Source organism: Clavelina lepadiformis, chromosome 2, assembly GCF_947623445.1.
Source record: "Clavelina lepadiformis chromosome 2, kaClaLepa1.1, whole genome shotgun sequence".
Lineage (NCBI taxonomy): Eukaryota > Metazoa > Chordata > Ascidiacea > Aplousobranchia > Clavelinidae > Clavelina > Clavelina lepadiformis.
Window position 1 is genome coordinate 18086175 of NC_135241.1, and position 23633 is coordinate 18109807.

Genomic DNA, 23633 nt, shown 5'->3' on the forward strand with positions numbered 1-23633 from the left:
GCTTTTGACCGTGACTCCATTCAGCGCTTCATGGGCCGTCATTTCAAAGGTGTCGCCTGTTCATAAAAGCCACTTAGCTGGTCCTGCTGATGTCACCATTAACGGTCCGTCGATACTAATGCTTGATAAAGCATTTCTTTCTGTTAAACTAATGTTACAACGTCGATGCATAAAAGCTATTAGCATAGCAGCACAACGACAAAATTATTTTCGATTCCTTCCTGTAGGAGCAATTTACATATTAGCAAAGTGCCTGCTGTTAGAGAACTGCCGCTAATAAAACTCTTAGATTGCTTAAGTGTAGCCTAATAAAATTGGTGTGAAAAGTTGTTTCGCCTGTTGCTGTTTTTAACGCAGAAACTGAACTTTCGGTGATTAGCGAGTTGGCTATAGAAATAGTGGTTTTGATGAAACGTGAACTGGATAGAGAAAATCGGTATGTTCACAAATAACTGCATGTTGAGGACCAGATCGGAAGAGCAGGTGAATATTGAACCTACGCTTGATGCGTCATTTATACATACAACATAGCTTACTGTATTTCCTACAGAACACGAGGTAGTTGTTCCAGTAAAAAATCGCCGAGTTACCTTACCCTCATTTTCTTGCTGGTGCTTTCACAATACCTTGTGTTCCACTTGATATCATGAAGAAGAGGTAGATCAGCTGGGCGTTTGGTGAAAATTATTCATGTAACTCAGTTATTTTTGAGAAAAACTTTGCGGTTGTTTGGAAGATTGTGCATGATAATTTAATATGTGTATATTAATATACCATAGGCCTATTGTATACATTTTAAGCTAAAAGTTTATATGATAATATTTAGTGCCCGGAAAAATGTAAATGAAACTTTCGAGCCTGTGCTGGAGCTAATATGAATTTGTTGTTTTTGTTTCCACAAGCAACTTGTCGGAAAATAATTTTGCACTTTTCGAAATAATTGAGTGTTCACGCCTATAGACCTTACGTTAAACTTGAGTAGAAACAAACAGAATGCCTTTAACCTTTGATGAAATTACTTGGCTATTCATGACCGTCGTAGGGTCGGGCAAATTCCTGGGTATTTTTCTGATTTTCAATCACAAGATCGAAACTTTTTCGTTTCGTGAATTTTCGAATCGCTATTTTTCGTCACCTTACGCGTCCATCTGGCGCATGGTGGTTTAGATTGGACCGCAAAAGCAATCGATTAATGCACAACTATCGATCGATTTCGTTGGTAGCATAAAGCTGGCTTATAGTTTCACTATTTGACCATATTTTTACTGACGTCGAAGGATTTCTTATTACATGACTTGAAGAACCGGATTGCGAATATGACACGATGATTAAGCAGGGTGGATTATGTTGAGTTAAATTCAAGATAAAAATACAGAAAATTAGTTAAGATATTTTCATTGTTTTCATCTTAAATTATTCCCCATAAAATTATTTATCTGTTTTACTGTTATTATCACATGCGTTCCTTCCACTAACAGCATTTTATAATTTGGGAAAATATCTTTCATCAAAACCAGTTTTCGCTGACAAAGAACCATTATTTTTGACAGAAATGTCAATTTTCTTTCGACTTTGCGCTCGGTCAATGAAGTAATTTGTCCGCCAGTTATATAGATGCATGTTGTTAGGTATTGGGTTACTAAATGTGTCGAAAGGCAACTTATTTGACGATGCTGTCACCTAGTCTTTCAGCTCGGTCACAGTGCTCAAAATTACAAAGCTGGATTGTAAACTATACAAGGCCATTTCAATCAATCGGGCTTCAGTCGCACTGGGTGGCGCAAAACATAGAAAGTCGTACATAAGGGTTTAATCAATCGCACTTTGGGGTTAGACTATTAACAACGCTCCGTTTTTGTCAGTTTAGGTAGCGTGACGTATGTATGTCATGCTTGGTAATAGATTTTAAGATTCATTTTTACGGTACAAAAAAGGCGGCGACAATTTGACGAGTCGGAAAAATTGTTAGTGTTTTGTCATTTGAAATCGTCCGTCAATACTTTGTTGTAAACTTCTCGCTGGTGATTGAGATCTTTGTCGGCCTGTCGCCTGCCATTCATAACCCGGTCCCGGGAATGATTGATGCCAAGTAACTGTAAAAAAATGTCACAACGCTTTGTTACATTTTTTTCGCTGGCTTTCTCACATACCCATGCAATTGAAGCGTGGTGTCCAGATTGTTTGTCTCCGTTGCTTTATTTAGTCAGGCGCATGAAATACTGGGCCAGTTTTAAGGTTGTTGTTTTAAACTGAATATTTCCCATGCAAAATGATATGTTTTTATACTGACCGGTAATAGACGTTACAAGTGTCGGCAATCTCCTGTATAACACGTCGCTTTTATCTTTGTCCGGTTTATCTTTAGTGGTCAGTTTAACGGCAATTAGTCTGAAGTGGTTTAAATCCCATAAAGTTGGAACCAAATGCTGCTATATAACAATGTAACCTTTTCTCTGTTCTTACTACCTGTTCAAGTTTTCATCACACACTTTGGTGTTGGCCTATTTCTTTAGTATAGAGCTGTATTTTGCTAATTTAACAAACAACTTTATAGCTTTGTTTGCCAGATGTTATAATATTTGAATTTTTGTTTCAACTCTGTTCTGTTATTTAGCCAGGGGTAAGTTTGTTCAATTTTTTCTTGTTTTTATAAGGGGTCTTTACCCGGATAATAAGGCACTAACATAGCTCGTGTAAACATCTTCATTGAAAACCAGATAATCCGTTTTTTTAGATCTATTTGAGCAAAAAAAGCAAATACGTTTCGACGAGGTTTGAAACGAATATATGTCAAAACATTTTGACTTTGAACACCGCGTGTGGCCGCTACTACTTGTAAAATATGTCGTGCGACCTATCACGTGACATTGTTATAAAAATTATCCAAGGAGATATTATTTATCACGCACGCTTTAAAATGGAAAAATAGAAAAACATTGATCATCTATCATTTAGACTACATTCCACATGTATACACAAATAAATTCATCTTAACATGATATTGTAAATTAGTTGCAAGTTGCTTGCAAATTTTGTTTCAAGCCTAATTAAGAAAATACAATGCGAGAGTGCTGGTGAAAAAGGCTTGATTGTTTTTTGGACAATATTGTGGCTGGTGTTGCCTAAAATGAAGAGATTAACACTAATATACCGCTTCTCAAATTGAACATTAATTGCGGGCGATGGAGAATATATTGACTTGTTCGATTGCCATTTCATTTGTATCTACTAAAATAAATGCAACCTACACAATAATATTACCTTGCGAGAGCGACCAAGCGTGACTTCAATTGGTCGAACGTTGTCGATGTCGACCTTTAGAGTATGAGTACTTGCCTCTGTAGCGATGCGTTTCATCTATGCAAATATATTTAGATGGAAAGTTGCCGCTTTATTATTTGTTTTTCTTTTCGGGTCACCAACTTGCAATTGGCTACGGTCGTTACCCCTCGTCGTACCTCTGTAGCGTGTCGGAAAATAATAAAACCCACACCCTCTTGGAACCCCTTTTGATTAAAATTGTATAACTTCTGGCAACGAATAAAAACACTTTTGAAATTAAGGATATCGCATACCAGTTCCTTCAAAATAATTACGTCACTCCTTTTACATCTATCATTACGTAACATGTTTACTTTCATTGAAACGCCTCACCATGGAAAATATTTCATGGGTTTTCCACAGGCGTCGCAGTGATTATAAAAATATGAGAAATATACTTTCGTTTTGGTAAATTTTTCCCATAAAATAATTGCGATTCTATAATCAAATTGCTAGGTAATTTTATCCATGCCTTTTTGTTCAAGCGAAATCAATTTTTACGGTTATTTGAGCAAACGCGTCGACCTATCAATCAAAATCAAGGTATCTTTTCATCGGGCATACGTACAAATGTTTTAAATATTTTCCGCAATGCAAATACGGTTTGCCCTTCCCATGCTCGATGTGCATTGTGACAAGACACTGGACGTTTATCCACCCATTCTTACGTCACAATGTTAGACAGGAGCCGAGGCGCCTTCATACAAACAACAAATAAAGCTCGACAATGGTGGATTATCATATCCAGAAATCTTCTTGTCAGTCAATACAAAACGACTTTGTTGTTATAGCAATGTCTATAAAATCTGTCTGACGTCGGAACGTTTATTCATGTTCCTTCCGATCCACCCATTCATCTATTTGTTTTCGACAATTGTCTTTTCCTGTTGACTTTTCTTTGCCCCGAATTCGATTCAAGTCTTAAAAAGTCGTGTCAGAAATATTGCTGTAATAAAAACTCAACTTTAATATAACATCCAGCTTACAACTTTTCATTAAATGGTTTGCCAGTTGACTGTTATTTGCACTTTATAACAGTGTTAACACTAATTTATCAAAACCTTCACAATTTAAATGTCAAGGTTAAAAGTATTTTTAATGGCAATGAAGCTTTTTCCCCAGCCTATGACGTCATATCTAGAAACCTTGAATTAGTAAAAAATATACGGTATATAAAAGTTATTTTCTTTAGGATCGTAAAATGCAACATTTATATAAACGCTATCAAAATGTTGTTACTGTTGGCGAATCCGGTACTTTGATAGAGAAAACATCAATTGAGAATATTTCGGTAGACTTCCAAAATCAAACATATTGAATTGAACAACATTTACAAACTCCGGGCTAATACTTCACATCAAAGAAGCCGCCCCGACTGGACTGAAAAATGTTTTAACAACGGGAAAACGTAAAGCGTAATTTTGCTTGTTTAGCTCGGACCCTTTAAATAGGGTTTTCCGGACAGAATTTGATTAACAATTTACAGACGATTTATGCAAGTTCTTTTTTCACGTTACAGCTATGAAATCTGCCCTTTTAAAGTTATACGTATACGTTTATGTAAGTCTGTGAATGATGCAACGTTTTAAGGAAATTTATTGGGGTAAGTGCTAAAATAAAGATTTAGTAATTCAAAAAACCTTTTACTATTGACATTCGGAATGCAAAGGGTTTATCTTTTTTCATTTGCAAACAAAGCAAAAATAAACAAAAAAGAAAAATATTTAACAATTTTTGAAAGAGCAGCTTTTGCCTAGTGCCAGATATTCAAACTTGTTCAAGGTCTTGCAAAAAATACCTTTGCAACGTGGCCTTAGCAGTGATTACTTTTTTGTCTTATAAGAATTTAAGAAGCCGTTTTTGCTCCGGCAAAGATTGGGACAGGTTTCCGCCTGCAAGCATAACATACTAGGTTCTACAGCACGCGCGTAACTTATCACATTGTGACGCGATTTTACCACTTTTCTGTCTTTGAAGAAACAACCTGCAGTATTCCCCTCTGGTAACCCCATTTCTTTAAAAGACAGTGCATTTGATATCAATCCCCTTTATTCCACCGTGTTAGGACCTATTTTCTATTGGAAAGGTAAACTGTTGTTAAGATGTGTTCTTAATCAGTGTGTTTTGAAAACAGAACGAGCTCTTAAAAGTTTAACACGTCTTAATATGTAGTTGACACTTTCGTTGCGACATCCGCCATTGTTATGCATTGGGTTGAATAAGCACCGAACAAGGAACACTCCAGGGCAAAAAATGATTTCATTGCAACATGATCGGGCTCCATTCATCGTTTCAAGTGGTTTATCTTGCTTCTATTTATGTTACGGTGTCGTTTGTTTTACGTCCTTTGTACCACCTACGATCTAAACGTGATTTAAAAGGATCTTCTTTTGCGTTTTTATCTTTTTCGTCTTTCATGCGGTGCGGAAAGCGAGAGCATTGTGCCTTTGTGATAGAAGAGGTTGCGTTTCAGTTGGTTATCGCATTCACGTTTTGTTGATTGGAAAACTGACAGCCCCCAATCGTTTTGTCATCATCTTCTAAAGCAAATAAAGTCTTTGATTTCGGACTTTTTTCAGCCTTCTCATGAGTTTTTATTTAACTACATGTCTACGGCTTTTTAAGCCAGCATTTGTCCAGGCAGTGACAACTTAACCAGTCGCACGAGCCTCGTGTTCGGTAGCCTTTATAGAACCCCCAGAAATAAATTGTCAATGTAAACTCGTCATCTTTTTCCTAGGGTGAAGAAACACATCGCCCGCTGTTAACCCATTTCCGGCGTCTATTTCTAAGTTTTCGTCACATGGGAAAGCTATATTTGTCTACACAGAATCATTATATACAGCACATTACACGACATATTTTGCATGGGTAAAGTGGATATAATCTTCGACGTCATGGTTGTTTAGATTCACGAGTATGGGATTCTTCTTATACGATATCAGACAGACTATGTCCGCTAAGGAAAACACTGAAGCGAATTTCGTTCGTTTATCTTGTTATACCAACCCTTGTTTTGTTAACTTTATTTTGGAGATGTTTTTTATTTTCTTTAATCGTTGATCGCTGATAACTTTTCTTTGATGATTGCTATCTAATATACGAAAATCGTGTTCATGGCTACTCGGAACTTCTTGTAATTAAACAAAGTCTTACGTCCGAGGGATCACACATTTTGTAGTAACATGGCTTGAAAAACAACAGTGTTTATCTACACATAGATATGTTAAGTTTTCACACGGTTGTTTTTGCCGACTTTGCTAAAGTCAACAACCTGATGTAAATTTATCAAAAATTATGTTATTTTACTGAATAAGTTAACTTTGTTACAAAAATAATTGTTGCCAAGGTCTTTCTACTTCTACTTTAAACCTATTAAATGTGGTTATACTTTATTTTGAAACAACGTTATTTCGATATTGTTATTACAAGCTCTCCGGGTAACTCTACAATAACTAGAAATATATTTGTTGTGCTTGTCAGTTTAGGCTGAACTTGCATACCAGAAAGAACAAAATCAACTTTTCATTATCATTTTAGTATTTAGATCCAGACACGAAATTTGACGCAAGAAAAAAATAAAGAACAACAACTAGAGTGCTAAACGCACAAGTGTCTAAACAAACAACTAAATCCAGTTACGTGGAAACGAAGTAACCTTTGTATATTTTACATATTTTAGTTTCTAAAAACTTTAAGAGAAACGTCGTTTTGCACAACTATGAAACCACAATAATTTTGTACCGTAGGTACAAACATGCAATATCTGGACTCATCGTATTGTTCAAAAGCCAATGTCTAATTTTAGGTAGGTATAATTAAGTTCGTGTTTGAACGTGATATAGCACCACATTAAATCTTTTAAACGCAACATTTTATATACGGAAAATTCGATTGACTGTTAAAGTGGAACGAAAACCTTTTAAGGAACATGTTAAGCTATTATGTGGACACAATAAAATGTGCACAAAAAATCCATACAACGATGAAAATAATTGACTGCATGAAAGAAAACTGCATTTTTGTACTTTCATTACAACATTAATGTTGTTGGTCAGTATGTAAGTGTTTCCGCGTTTTATGTTGAATACAAAATGATTGAATATTTGGTTTTGAGGCAAACTACACACCTCATATTAATAATACAGCAGCAAACGTTGCGGAAACTACCAAATATCAAATCCATTCGATGGTTTAACTGCTAACTATAAGGTTCAAATATTTAGAGTATTGCCCCTCATGATAAACAACGCACTACCCAAAAGCAGCTTATTAAATTTATGTTAATGCATTTGCATGACCCAGTGCATACATTTTGTGGTATTTTTAAGAGAATTGCTTTGTTTAATAACAAAGTCTATCCTAAGGTCATGTGTAATTCAAACTAAGACAAGAACAACGTCACGAGCGAATATTGTATGTAAGGAAGCGCGTAACAGTTTGTGTAGGAAAGTCCTCTACTTGTGCAAAATGCTTTCAAAGAAAGCTAAATGACTTACATAACGAAAGAAAACTTAAAGTAACGTTGAATAAATAAGTAACAAAGTGTACGATCGTCCAGCAAAAATCACCTTTGCATGGCTATGTTTTTCATGTATATGATTTAACCCTTACGCAGGGTATCAAACAGCAAGTTGAGGCTCTGTTGAAGTCTGACCACTTTTTTGCAGTAGCCGAACAAGTTCAAGCAGGAAAGCTAGACCTAGCTACAAGCTGACGCTGAAGTATCGGCTGTTAATGGCGTAGAACAGGCAGTTGTACTTGCTTCCATACTGGCTGAAGACACTGAAGGAATACTGCAAATTTCTGACGAATCAGATATGGAACCCTGGCCTTGGTCAGAAAAATGATTCATCTGAAAGGAAAAAAAACATGATTTTAGGCATCTCCAAGTAAATTGAACTTAACTGCAACCGAATGGCCGTGCAATAACACTACTAACCCTACACTACAAGTGATTTAATAAGTTAAACATTTATTTGGTAGATTTTAAAACTTACCAACTGCTGGAAAGCAGGTTGTTCAATCTCGGTTTGAAGAGCGAAGTCACTAAGTGCTTTCCAGGCAGGCTGCTGGTAATTCTGCACCTCAACCGCCTTGGCGTTAACGGAATCATTTCGTACGGGCTCAGAAGCGACCATTGGCACCCCATTCATACCGGACAGGCTTTGGGAACCATTTCCGCTTACACTCTACGAAATAATTGTACAGTTAAGCAGACACTTTAAACAGAATTCTTGACTTCGACATAAACGTCAATATGGCGCTACGATATAGTTGTAATTCAATCAGAAACAAAACGACCAGTGAAAGTTAGTGTTAGTTAAAAATGAGCTTTGGTAATTTAGTTATTTGCCGATCTAGAATTTATATTTGTTCATGTGCCTGGATATACAATTGGTGACGTTTGTATGAAGGTGGCGTTTCATGTCTGAGAGTGCACGTAGTCCAACATTTAATTTTTCAAAAGTATAGATTTATAACAGTTATTGTACTATAAATTCATGACGTGCGATACGTAGTGTCAAAATTTGAGGAATAGTAAACTTATGTTGTTGCTGGTTAAATATGGGCTGGAGAAAAAATGCGTGGTAACGCAACACTTTCGTCGGTTTTTTGTTTTCACACTTGAGCGATGTCACTTTTGTTTAACCGGAGTTACACGTTACTATAGTTTATCAAGTTATCTGGTGTGTACCATGTAATCACCAGTAAACGCGCATTTTGAGACGCGCTATCGAATCTTGGTGTAAAAGGTGATCCAATTTCACTTTTACGATTTAAACATACGGTAAAAACACTTTTTAAAAAAATTCAGGTTTTCCACGTTTTATTTTAAATAACAAACATAAAAAGTGAAGAAAATTGTTTTTAATTATTTCCGAAAACCATGTCTTGCAAATTAGACAATTGGCAAGAAATTTACCTATCTGGGTGTAGGTCTATCTGTTTAACAGTAATTAACTAATTACAGCTTGTAATAACGAAGGGTTAAGTGTGCGGCGTTCTCCTATTTCGGAAGCTACTTGACCTGATCCGCTAGCCATTCACCGCTTTACTTATTACGACGTTAATCATTTATTTATTGCCTCGCTAGCTCAAACAGACGAAGCTTGAAACTTACTGGCTGTAATACCGAATATGCCAAAGGTCGTTTTGTCAAGATATCTTCGCAAACATCCGAGTCGCATTTCGACTCAAACGCATTTGTCATAAGACAATTAATTGGCTTTTCAAAAACGAGACATATATGGGCTGTTTGCACAGCATTGCCCTGCTAAATGCTTCATACCTTACAAATGTTCTATTTTAAGAACGGAAAGGAAACCTCTGCATTAAAGAGGTTTGTAACTATAATACTATGCTAAAAATAGATTTTAAAAAATGAAAATTTGAGTCATAGTTTGAAAAGGAGAACGTTTCACGCGTGAGGTTAATCATCATGCGCATATTTGGTAATTTTTACAATTTTACTACGTGCGGGAAACGTGAGGATTTTACCTGGTCGCCGTTGCCCTGTTGTTTCGCTTGCTGCTCTTGCATTTGTTTGAGTGCCAGCGATCGTTTCTTGTCTTTACAGCGTTTGTTCTGAAACCAAACACGAATAACGCGTGCTGACAGTCCGGTCATCTCTGTCAGTTGTTCCTTCATAAGCGCGTCGGGTCGGCAATTGGCGGCGTAACAAGTCCTCAAAGTCTGCAGCTGTTTCTCGTTCAGCACCGTCCGAACCCTCGTCGTCTTGCCATCTTTGCGATTCTTTCCGCTTCCGTTGCTCCGATGACTGGAACCGTTGCTACCTCCGTTAGGGGTATGGAGTCCCTGCATCGAGTTGGGGCTCATGACCCCCTGGGGGGCTGAAGGTGAATATCCGGGCAAATGAATCCCGCCGCGTCGCCCGGCTGAAAAAAATATTCAAAAAATACATGAACACCACGAACTGTTTGTTTATTTTCTATGCTTTAGTACAAATGTGTCAAAATTCCCTTCAAAATGGCACACTGATCCCGCTTATCTTAAAAAGCGCATCTCGGCTGATTTTGGCGATTGAGAATTAATCGACAGAAAATTCTGATAAACCAAAGCGCAACTTGCACAGTTGCTATCGGTTTAAACAAATAAACATGTAAGACAGGTGACTGCTAGTCCCCAACACCGCAAATACGTGATCATTATCGCCATAATTGCAGCAATTTCGTCTGCACGGTTCGCGCGATTATAAGGCAGTTCGTTATGTCGACCACAAAAAGAAGCCGATAAAGCGCAGCACATACGTTAATCACAACGACACCAATCATTTTCAGCTTAAACAAGTGTTCAAAACGACGCGTTTGAAATCCAGTTTAACGCTTAGTGGTTGCGCTTTGAAAATAAAAGACCCAACGTTGTAGCGATTGCACCCTGTCAATGCACTGCGGCCCGAAATGTTGTCACTTGGCCAAGTAAGCAGCTATGTCCGTTTCATTAAGGCGTAACAAATCGTACGCTTGGCTAGACAGAAGCGATTTAGTCAATCATTAGTAGGGGCGGTGTAAGACACATTGAAACGATAATTTTACGCTTCTGGTTTAACACTATCGCCTAACATTGTGTAGTTTATTTTCCGCTCTTTTATGTTTTATCTGAAACAGGAATCATTGACAACATCAAAGACGACACAGCGCAGCCAAAGGCATTGAAGCTATCAGCTATAGTTCGTTTGAAGACTCTACGTAGACCAATATCTCTAGCTCCTGTGAAAAAACTTGTACCACTGTTTAGTTTCCGATTGGTTAGCATCTTGACAAACGTGTTTCACGTCATTTTAATCTTTCGGGAACGCCACAGCATATCACGATTGGCGGTCTACTGCGTATCGCCAGTATCGTTGAAATAAGTCTCCTGTCACTTCGAGTCTAATGAGTCATTTTTGTAGTAAGGGATAACTCTTTGTATAGTAAGTTTTTCCCATAGCGGATGTCTTTCGCAGTCCTATCAAGACGTTATCTTTTTGAAGAGGAACTCACAACGATGCGATACGCAAAGCATTTGATAACATTTAGGTACTATAGCTTTTAATCACGTGTTTTGTGACGTGGTCCTGATCATAAAAAGCTGGCCATATAGCTCGAGAACTGCGATATCAAACTTAGGCAATCCATTTTGCCGAAACAAGCATCACATTCCCTGAAAGTACTTTAAATAGACGTCAAATAAAACATGAAGGGATTACCCGCATCACGAAAAAAGGACTTTGTTTCGAAAAACGATCAGGTTTTTATTCGAAAACGAATCACTTCAGCATTTGTAAGCGTAATTTCTGCTGTTGAAAGTTACTAAAATTCCGTGTCGGTTTATTGTTAGCGTGACAACAAATTATATTCAGTCTCTTTGGGAAGTCTTACCCGACATTTCGCCGGCTGTCACCACCTCGTGGTCGGCCTTACAGAAGAGCCCGTCATCTCGAAGAGCAAACTCGTCACCGGGAATTAACTGTCTGCTGCACGCGATGCACTTGAAGCACTGGATGTGGTAGATCTTATCGCGGGCGCGCATCACAAAGTCATTCTTGCTGAATCCCATTCCACATTTGTTGCATTTTGTTCCGAATAACCTAGAGATATAAATTAAAATTAATTTGACTCTTTGTGCTCACTTATTGAAATTTGTTCGTTATTGGCTGACAATGTTACTTTAGCATAATTATTTGATTAATATTATAAATGAATGATTGCCTTACTTACAGGTATATGTTTAATAAGGTTTGTAAGTACATGTATGTAAATACATTCATATCATGAACGTTAACGTTTCGCGGACGCGACTAATCTAATAAATGATTTAAAAGCATATCTGATTAGAAAGTTACTCATGTTTTATAAACTTCGCGTTACTTTGAGCGACTATTGCAAACACCACGTTACAAATTGAATTATGACTAATGCATGTATCAGTGATAGGATTTCTAACGTTAAGTTTATTAAAGACTGAAGCATGCCGTGCCAAGACAGGCCAATGAGTTAACAACTTAACAATGCTTTGTAGATTTGCTTTTTATCGAGGTCTTTAAGTTACATGTCCACATAAAGCTTCAGCAAACGCAGACCCACTGGATGGATCATGTTTGTATGATGACACGCTCCCGAGGGACGTATGTGCGTTCAAGAATTTGATGACGCCCCTCCTCAAATCGGAATAGGCCTAACACTCTTTTATAAACAACCTACACCGCCATAATAAGCCTAAATACACAAAAGCTAGGTTCCGGAACTTGTTTCTTATTTTTGTGAAATTTCGTAGAACTAACTTATAAAACTATGAAAGAGGAACAGCCAAAAGGGTCGAACTTAATTAGTTGCTTGCTTCGTAATCCTAAAATTGTTTTCAAGTAAACAAAATCGGAAAACATGCGTTGGAATGCTATCAAGAACACACGTTTGTTGTCATTGAAAGCGTTTGATCAAAGCTTTGTTTATAGACAAGCCCAAACTTTAATGCAGGCCAAAAATACTTGGTCTTTCAGCTACGATTAACTCATGTAAATAAAACTAACACTACTCAAGCTCTTGTTTCCCCTGGAGATAAGTGACATCATTCAGTAGTAAAGCTGGAAATTTCGGACGAACTTGTAGCCTACGCAAGTGACTGGGTCGAGAGTCACATAAAAACGAACTTGATGTCGCCTTCATGGACAAGGTTTTCCATAACAACATAAACAGTATAAGGCAAATGCTAAGTATAATTATCTGGGTCAGCCAACAGCGTGATATTGTAAAACTTGGCGTTTTGGCACAACAAAGAGGTCAAAAGGCAGCTTTATAAGTTGTCTAATTGCATATAACACGACTAATGGGTTTATGGGCATTTGCACACCCCAGAGGATCAAGCCCCCGACTAAACGTTTACATATATAAATGTGTACGGTTCAACCCGTGAATAAATGCTGCCAGATATCACGGACTCCAAAAATAGAACCGTGTTATTATATATATACAGTACGTATAGGAAGAAACTAAAGTGAGTAAACTTTATAAATAAACCCACCCGGCTGCTAAATGGGAGTCTTTCTTTGGGTCTGTACACTACATAGTCTTAGCAGAATATAGACAATGTACTTAACCCCGACGCCAGGCCTTGGCCGATTGTGCTAACATTATAAAAACAAACACAACATTCGTGTGTAGGTACATGTTTTAGCCGTATTGTAAAAAGAAAGCTAGGCCCTTTTGTGGAAACTTTGTTTATTCTGTGAGGTTGGATTTTGATAACGCTCGCCTGGGTAAGTTTCAATGCGGTACCCTTGACGCTAAGAAAATAGACATATATCCCTGAGTGCCTGTCATGATTCCAGCTATCCCACACTCATATTGTAAATATCCCTTTACAAAATATAAATATTTTGATATCTGTGCTTCTCGGGTCACTGCTTCAGCTAATTGCTATACTTTGAATGCCTGGCGCACGCTTTTAGATCATGGCTAGAGAGTGTCAAAACTATATACCCCCTGATGCGATGCAGGGCATATGGGAATATGAATGGAATACCCCCTATCTAGCGAAATCCTTGATATGACCTCTTTTTGACCTTATGCGTGAGGTACTTCTCTTTACGGTATTGTTATGCAATAATACGGACGTTGACCAAAAACTTAATCACAGCAGGGCTCCAATTATGATGAACTCACTGGAAACCGAGCCGGTCTTAAGGAAATGTGTTCTAGTGGATGATTCTAAAGGTGATGTAGGTAGCAGGTGCAACTCTTATGATTTTTATTTATGGCAAAAATTAAACAAGAATGGCATTCTTGTTATGGAAAGATTAAGCCATAGACATCAAGCATACCTTTTCTAAACATCACCTTTCCTTGTCATGTCTGTCAAGACACAAATACATACAACCTGTACAACGCGCATGTTGGTATAGGCAGGCAGATGTTCGGGCTGTATAGCGAGGTGACAAAACATGTGTTTGATGTATGTTGCACAAAGAAAGGACTATTGGTCAATTTTAGGGACATCTATAATGCATCAAAGAACAAACATCGAGATCAGCCACGATAAGTTTCGACCGGTTTTGGACAACTTGTGCGCGGGCGTGCAACGTATAAGGACGGGGAGATTTCAATTTCTTCCCGAGATAGTCATCGCTATAAGTAACATGACACTACAAACGTTTGCAAAATTGTTGTCGCGAGATGAGGGGATTATGATTGTTGAGATAATCTTACGGGGCCTGGAGAAAGTCATCTCGTTTAAATTTGGCGCGCTTAACTTTTAAACAAATCTGGTAATTTTGACATTATCCATTCAAGTTTTGTCAAAATTTGCGGCCAAGGAAAGGGGAAAAGCATGACTTTCTGTGCTTTTTGTTTGTGGAGAAAGGCATTTTACATACTCTGTCATTTGCAAGCCACAGTCGCTGCATGTTATACCAACCCGGTTATACAACAAATAAACGCTTTGACCGTATGTAAAAAGCGATCGAATTTCAACCAAATTACCTTTCAAGAATTTTCATAACCTCTCAAAGGACTTGCATTATGTAAAACATCATTAAAATAGGCCCGTTCTCTAGTTACGGCTGAATCAATCCCTTTGCAACTATAGTGGCATTTTGATGAATTTCTGGCAAATCAAAGCTTGAAAATTAGTCACAAAAAGCGATTCGCGATTAGGAAATCAAAATAGGGTTGCTGGTTTATCAGAAAATTGCAGAAAAACGTCATGAATTATTCAAACGTCTCCGCTCTCCCTACACCGCGATGTTTTTTAGGTTACAGACAAAACAAACCAGAGCAGGTGAAAAATTTAACAGTTTACCAATGTTTAATAAACTTTGAAACGATTTAATTTATTCCTTCTGTTGCTTTAGTCGTAAAACAAAAAATCAAAATATGTTTTGACTAAATATTTTCCGAAAAATTTGAGCTTTATACGTTGTTTCCTTCCGGCCTATACCAACCCGAAATACTGTCAAAGTAGGCTTTATATACAAGCTATCTTTTAGCAAAACGTATATAAGCTAAGCCAAATAACTTTAATAAAGCACTTGTAGCTTAGAGAAAAAAAAACACAAAACCGTCCGAATTTAATGCCTTGAATTGTATATATAGCCTACCGTGTATAATCTCGCTTGCAGTAGGTTTTGCCTTCGCGGACAAAACAAGTACATGTCTCATCAAGAAACTGTCCGCAGTCGGCGCACTTCAAACAACCGGCGTGCCACTCGAGATTCGGTGGCACCCGGAGTATGTACTGATCATGGATCGGACATCCACATCCCACGCAGAGAGGAATTCGGCAAGGATCTGCTGGAAAACATTTTAGTTTTGTAATTAAAATTTGCTCTGCATGCTGCACGTTGCAGAAATATATAATGAGCTGGACAAGTATATTATCGCTGCCGATGTGACATTTGATATCTCACATGAAACACATTTACGCCATCGTGGATGTAAATGGGAAAAATTGATCTATCCGGATTGAAAAGCTAATTCCCCGAAAAATATTTCCGTATACCACAATCGCAATAAAAGAAATTACATATCCACGTCCCACACTTTTAATAAGACGATTAAAACCACTCAGGCCTTGCAGCCACGTGCACATAGTGAAAAGGTGCACGTTCAATGGATTGGGTTTTAAGCAAAAAGAATTACCGAATCAAAGCGCTTTTATCCGGAAATTTTTAATCACATGTTAGCTGCTTGTAATAGGATAAAATTGCCTAATACCTATACTGTTAGCAGATGTGCTTTTTACAGTTGTGTACGTTAATTGATTGCGTAGTTCACTATAGCAAAATAACCAGTGAAAGATTTTAAACGCAGCCATAGTAGTGCGTTTTCGCGCTCTACAGCACGATGCGCTCATATACTGTCAAGTTGTATAACATATAAGCTATAGATTGCAACTACAACCATTTCATGAAACTATTTGCTTGTGACAACCGTGACAGTTGCAGTATCTTTGTGACCTCATGCATGCAAAGTTTTGAATTGAAAATATATTGGTTAAAACTAAATTTTCAACAGCTGACTTTCGTAAATAGGTATAAATAAACAAACTTCAAAATTAATTTTTTTGTTGCTGTGTCACCAACCCGATCTGTTTTCGCTTACCGTGCTATCATAGGCGATAATTTGACACTATATGCACTGTAGTTTAAGTTGATCGTGATCGGCTCAGAGCCGTTAAATTTTAATAAAGTCATTTCAATGCAGACAAGCCTGTACGCAAGGGAAAGTTTAATTCGAAATTGATGGATGGGTTTGCATTTATGAAAAATGATAGGGGTCTTTATCAGTTTTATAAAAGTGCTAGACTCTCAATGTTGCTATAATACATTCGAAAGTAAAAATATGACCGCCATATTTATTCAAACCGGCACCATATCGTATTATGTCAACATTGTACGCTTTAGGTAAATGCGTCGGAATTTCTTTTTGGGTAAAATGTCGTTGCCTTGCTGAAAACAGCCGTCTTCATTTTTTGTCGATAATTTATACCCTTTCTGTCATTTAAACCAAAAAGAAAAGTACCATTACTTGGTTACGACTTAAACACAAAGACAAATGAAAGGGCGAAGTTATTTAGATACAGATAAATAATTTAACGTTACTTCACTATCCATAAATACACTATCGTTCGAATGGTTTATAAACATGTGCAAACAAAGTCATATAAATGATTTATAACATCTAACATTTTAACTTATCTTGAAATACGAAGTTAAGAAAAATTGCTTAATTTAATTCACATTTCGTATAAAGAATCCTTTAACATTAAATGTATAAATTATCAGTTTCTTTTTAGCAAATGAGCGAACCAAAACTGTTAAAAACCAAACGTAGCAAATGTTTATATTCGGATTCTAAATGATGAATGATACATTTTAACACTAAAACTCCGCATTTTGTAGTTTTTGTTTCAAGCTGTGAATTATTTCTTAATAAATTAGTTACAATTCTCAAAGGTTTTCGAAAGTTAAAATCATTGATCATTCCATGATTCTACTTGGCGTCAAAACCTACCAATGGGTCTCGTTGTTCTGTCCCAATGCGGTTGACGTCTCCTGCCGGCACGCGCCACTTTATCAAATTGAGTGGTTAAAAGTTAAAATCCGATAATGAATTGCGCTTAAAAGGTCCTGGAAAAATTATAGACCGTCCCTAATCACTCCATTAGGTTAAGTAAATGTAGTGGAATAGTTCTAATTAACTGAACAGGGTGATACACGTTCGCCGACATTAACGGCTTTTGATGTAATGTGGCGTCCATTGATATGGGATATTAGTTGAAACGACAGTCGCGTCATAACTTCATCTCCGGTGTACACCTATGGTATTAGCGATTGGGAAATGATTTTTCGTCCCCACCGCGCTTTTGACGAAAAATTAAATGATTGAATGATTTATGCATTTAACGAAAGTTGCAACCTGCATGACTACAGCTTTGAGTCCTGTCCGTCTGTCGACAGTTTTGTCAATCAAATTAGCATCTTTGTAAAAATAACTCAGGCTGCGTCTACAAATAAAAACGAGATTTAAAATGACAGGATAACCGTTTTAAAGGTGTGAATTTACGCGGAAGTCCTGATGAAAATCCCGTGAAACATTAAAGTTGATCTCCGACACCTGCTTGTAAAAATTTCCCAATACAGTTAGGTTACACCGGGTATTTTTTATTAGTTATGGATTAAGATATCAAGTTTCGATAATGTTAGGTGCACGACCATACCACTATTTCGCTCTGTATTACGTAAGGTTAATTAGTTCTTTTTGCAGTCTCGGCTTTTCAGCTTTATTCTAAAATATTTTCCCGGTTTTTATTTTGCGCCGAATTGAAAAATTGAAACGGAGCCTGTGGGTTCTGGCTTGTGTTTGAGAGCTTACATCTTGCTCTAACGGCCTGACGTCAATATATGGGGCAGAATGATGAAACGTTGCACGCTTTTCTCGCGCCATCAATTTTTGGTCCGTCCCGTCAACTTATGGTTAACTGACTGAAAAACTTTCATGAACTAACAAAAGTTCAAGCAATTGGTGCAAATGCGACAACGCAGCCATTTTAAATAAGCAATTTTTGAGCTATGACAAAATCTTGTCCATCGCAGATATTTGGGATAATTTTTTCGAACTTAGCTGCACGTTACTACCAGCAAAACAAAAACCTATATGCGTACACTTTGTTAGTATAGGGTGTTTATTTTGTAAGCAAACGCAGGTAATCGAATTAGGGCAGCTTGGCATATTTTAGAAGATTTGGGATGCGTGGTGCGACTTACGCCAAAACTTGCTCTACTACGGAAATACTTTTAAGAAACAATTATACCCGGTTTTAGTCCACAAAAAGCAGTTTTAAGTCTATCAACCCAAATTTGTAGGCGAGAATTGTTGTTTTTAAGCAAATTCTAGAATTCTGCAGCAGACACATGTTAACGTTTGGTCTAGAAAGATGTCTTTATCTGAAATTGAAAGTGAAAGAATACTGAAGCACGATTTTGAAACAAAATTGCAGATGTAGCAAAATTTAAAACCAATCAATCAATATATAGTTTTCGGTAAACGATAACGATTGGCCTTTCATAAATTATTCCATAGTTTTTGCAAATATTTACTAGAAATAGTTGTGCCTTTTTCAAATTCGATTGGTGAGAAACGCTGTTTTTTCAAATATTATTCCTTTGATTTGTATTCATGACAGCACAACAACCCACTTAAAATGCGACTCTTTAAGACTTTAACCTTTCTTGTCGATTTTCGATTTTTTCCTTTTGCGGCAAAGTTACACGAAACGGCAAAGAAACTAGCACGAAAATCAATGATTCTTGCATAATTTATTCAAACGTACGATATTTTTCTTAGGTCATGCTTGACCACGATTTTTTATTACGTCATCGTATTCGTCGTCGATTTTTATTTGATGAAAAATCAAAAAAAACTCCGTCGATTGTGTCTAAGTCTAAGCGAATTCGTGTATAGACGGGATATACAAATAGTGCGCAAGTTGGCTGAAACAGTGGCGTTAGAATGCCCAGCCGGTTATGAGAACGTGAGGGATTGTCGTGAAAGGTTAAACAATTTTTTATGCTCTATTATGTCATCATAAATAGAGCAAATCTTATTATTTCTTCTGTATCGTTTTTAAAATTCTCTCAGAACATCGGCGGGTCACAAGTGGGACGTTTTGGCTGAAAATTGAGTATGTCCTAATATGATCCCTTGTTTTGTAATTTCTAAGCATTACACTGCAAAAATCACTCAGACATTGCAGAGTGATGTAAATGCTAGATAATTATAGTCATACAAATGGATCGCAAACTAGAATAAACATCTAGATTGCGGCACGCGAATGATAGCGTAGAAAATTGTTACCTGTGGGCAATCTATATACATCGGATTACAATCCATTATTGCATTAGTCAATTAATTCTAACACATTTATCGAGTTAGCAATTGTCAAAAGTGGAACAGGCGCGTGTCGAGCAAAATTTCAATCCAATTAACTTTATTGTTGTAAACTATTTGCAAAACGTTTTTACAATAAATTCTCTCTTTATTACTGCAGAAATGATACAAAGTGCAACAGTATTTAAAGAAATTCTAATTTCTAAAAAATTGCAACACGTTAGACAATAGTTTCTCATATACTTCAGCATTGTCGGCCTTAAAAAAAAATTTTATTGATTGTGTTGTTTTATATATATAAGCTTATATGTATATCCTCAATTAAAATATTTCAAACTTAAAACTGTAAGCATCAACGATTCGACTTTTTTGGTTATTTCATTTTTTTTGGGCCAATGACAAAGAACTTTGAAGTTTTCAAACGTTAATGACAGGGAACAAACGCTATTTGACTTTCGGCTAGGAAAAACATTTGTTCAAAAATATTTCGACGTGACAAACATTTTTATCTGATACCATCTTACAGTTTCAAACTTTTCAAAAACATCTCGTCAGTCCGCAATCGAATATTTTGATATACAAGTAAAAAAGGTCTGAAATAGTTGGAACGAACAGGCGATGATAAAGTATCAACACCGTCTACAAACGATGACTTTGTTTGTCACTATATTTACAATCAAAATAGCGATACAGGCGAGATAATGAACGCAAATCAAACATATTCGAGACTTCATAGCTCAGCGCGTTGTTTATGTTACTATCAAACGAATGTCATCTATAGCCAGGCTCTTATGAAATATCTATGAGCTGCGACTATGTTGACGTTAACCACTGGCCCAGAACAGACGAACACTATGTTGATACTGTAAGCTGTAACCAATGCGTCAATCACCGTAACGAATTTATTTATTTTCTTTCATCTTTTAACGTTATAGTTGAGGTATGCACCAAAAAAACCTACACGCACAATGCCTTTGCCAGCCCTTACAAAGTAGATATCGAAAGTGGGTTGTTACATAATTTTATAACGTATTCTTCTTTATATAGACAAAGTGTATTTTCTTAACGTGCAACAGTCACGAACAGAATACAATTTACTTTCCAAATTTAACGCACTATTTAAGCGGTATTGTTGCATAACTAACCTATCTACGTCGACTTACCGCAGTTGACGGTTGCTGAGATGCATCCATTAGTAAAGTTGTTTTCTTCCATGCTTGGTTTCTCGACAGCTTTCAAAAGTTCTTGAGGCTCAAAGTTGTTAAATGGCTCGTTGAGGTAGGATGAAAAGAGGCCCGGGACGTTTGGCTCTGTCGGCGAGGACAGGAAGCCCGAGTCCAGGTTGGATGTAGACGGCGGCTCCAGTGTGCCCGCGAAGGCAACGGAGGATAACTCGTTAATACCTATTTTGCCGGTTGACTTTGCGTTTTGTGGAGAACTTTGTAATTCTTTCTTTTCTTGGAGTATTTGTTTTGCGGATGTGTTAGCTCTATGTCGCAAACAGTCACTGCTGCTTTTTTATTGCAGCACTTTTCAGTTAGTCCCTTTGCCGTTACGAAGTCCTTACGCCTTCTTGTCTTCGTTGATGAGGCTTAGATAATAAGTTGATATTTGCTGACGTTTACTTGCGAGAGACTGCAATAAAAGTTAAATGCTGCTTCCGGATAGGCTTCTTGCAAACTGGCGTGTTGTCGAAGATGAATCGGAACAGAGCCTATCTCTTTTTAAATGGAAGATCTCTTTTCTTCTCGGGTTTCTTTTTTCCTTTTTTACGCGATACCATTCGCGACAGTCCAAGCTTTTTTGTGGCAGAAAATTTTTTCTCTTTAAAATAACAAAACAAGGAATTTAGGAAGTTGGTTTGTGGGCCAGCCAAAAACCTTCTCTTTCTGCCCGATTTCTTCTATAGTTAAGCCGCAGACACGACAAAACTTTCCCGCTCTACTAGCTGCTTTTCGTAATGGCGTCAAATTCTATCTAGATTGCCCGCACATTTGAGCATTGCACGCTGCATTAAGTAATTACATTTCACAACGACATGCTAATTAAGACGAAACTAACATTCGTCAGACACTGTCTGTGTTTACCAAGCATTTAATACACAAAGCGCGCACCATGGCAGTGCACAACTGCACACGTTTAGACGGACTTCACTGACAAGTGCCAGTCCATTACTGACAGTGCTTGTTAATATATGAATGGTGGTACGTGGTCGGCGTAGTGATGCAGGCAAAAGTCGCTTTCATACCAATTAAAATTTAATACACCTTGACTTTTGGTGACACATAACTTAATGCCTGATAACACACACACACAGAACATATTTTCAACTTGTGTATGTTTCAATACATTCAATCAATTATATATGCAAACTTGCTGCTTACCAACTTTAAACTCAACAACCAAAAACTGACTTGGGTAAAATGCTTGTACGACTTAACCTATTGCCTTGTGTGAAACTCTGTATATATCTCGTAAACAGGCATGCTCTTTTCCTAATTTCAATTTTTTTTCTTACAAAAGTAATCACTAGAAATCTTGTCAATTGCATTAATCATAGGTATCAGTTCTTTATAGTTTGACTTAAGATTTAGCACTAGCACATTAAAAATCTTTCTAATGCTCCACCAAAGTTCAAAAAGTCTACCTTGCACTGTTGGGTGTTCTTGGACGGAAGAACGGAAAGATAAACTTCTTCGATTCCTTTCGATTTGATAATTTAGTTCAACACATTCAATGTTAAACCATAATTGGAATTTTTATCAAACTCTTCTAACCAGAACAACCACAAATGTAGTCTTGCGACTTGAAGCGTATTGCAGTATACAAGGACTTTTTGGTCCAAGCAGGCCAGGTCCTAATAAGATTATAAACTTGACAGTATGCCTTGACCACCCTGCCAGTGAGCAATACAAAGTATCAGCGAAAATATTTATGTTCAACTGATGGCGACGTCGCCTTCGTCACTATTTCAATTACTTTACGACCGGTGCTTCGAAGCTGGAAGTTATTTTACGACCAAACATAGCGGCAAGCAACAGGAACAATTTACCTTTTGGTGCTTTTGGTACTGGCGACACTCGTAAAACTTGTTTTAAGCCTACACCTCCATATGAACGTGACTGTAGGTTAAATCACAGGTGCAATTTACGGGTTAGACGTGTTTGAAGTAGTCTTGGTTAAAAGAGATGCACAATTCCACATGCACCTTTGTGTTATGTTTATCGAAAAGTTTCGCTACTTTTATGAGATCAACAATAAAAGGGTAGCGCACATATGCATACATAGCCAAACATGTAGTGTGCGCGGTGTATGGTGACCGCATAGCACGCGGCCACGAAGGCCGGATGTACACATTGCGCTAAACCCGAGACGACAATGGCATTAACTACGATTTAGAAAAAACTTGGGCAGAACCAAAACGTCGCGATTTTGTGGGCAAAAGACTGTCAAACGAGATCACCGTAATCCAAATTTCAGGGACAAGACCACACAAATAGAGCATAGGCGGGGTCTGGCATGGATCGATTTAACTACCAAATTTCCGCGTTGACATGGTGATAAACCTGAACTTTCAAAGCCATTCACCGCGAGTTAACTATTAATGAGATAACTATCGCGAAAAATAAACTATTCCCTATGACCTATGTTATACGTCAACGAACTGATATATTAAAACTTAAAAGTCGCCCATACACGGTCGATGAACTATATGTCGTCCTGTATCTTCTGCACCGGATACTGCTTTTCAAAAAAGTTTCCAATGAAGGCATTGGAGTTCAACTTAAATCAGGCCTGACAGTGAGCTAACTACAAGATTTTTATTTATATTTGTGGCAGTTGCTAATTAAAGAAAGCATTAGTAGTGCAAGAAACAGGGCTAATACGAACACCTCCGAGAATTTGCTACGCTCTACTATTATATCG

General features: G+C 37.3%; 1 protein-coding gene across 2 annotated transcripts; it reads right to left on the reverse strand.

The window, feature by feature from the left end:
• Positions 1-6840: 6840 nt before the first annotated feature.
• Positions 6841-21638, reverse strand: LOC143445873 (insulin gene enhancer protein ISL-1-like). 2 transcript variants are annotated; one of them, XM_076945246.1, is made up of 6 exons: positions 20870-21638; positions 15416-15608; positions 11703-11911; positions 9823-10220; positions 8322-8513; positions 6841-8176 (listed from the first exon to the last, which is right to left on the reverse strand). In XM_076945246.1, exons 1-6 carry the CDS (start codon positions 20919-20921, stop codon positions 8024-8026), a joined length of 1197 nt encoding a protein of 398 aa, XP_076801361.1. In that variant the 5' UTR covers positions 20922-21638; the 3' UTR covers positions 6841-8023. The 2 variants fall into 2 exon arrangements, with proteins under 2 accessions (XP_076801361.1, XP_076801362.1); XM_076945247.1 differs by having other exon boundaries at positions 15416-15605; positions 20870-21633.
• Between the last annotated feature and the right edge of the window lie 1995 nt (positions 21639-23633).

Coding starts and splice junctions, on each gene's coding strand:
- LOC143445873 (XM_076945246.1), bottom strand. CDS start 20,921: ATGGAAGAAAACAACTTTACTAATGGATGCATCTCAGCAACCGTCAAC. Junction 15,609..20,869: donor CTCAGCAACCGTCAACTGCG/GTAAGTCGACGT, acceptor AATGTTTTCCAG/CAGATCCTTGCCGAATTCCT. Junction 8,177..8,321: donor AACCTGCTTTCCAGCAGTTG/GTAAGTTTTAAA, acceptor TTTTCCTTTCAG/ATGAATCATTTTTCTGACCA.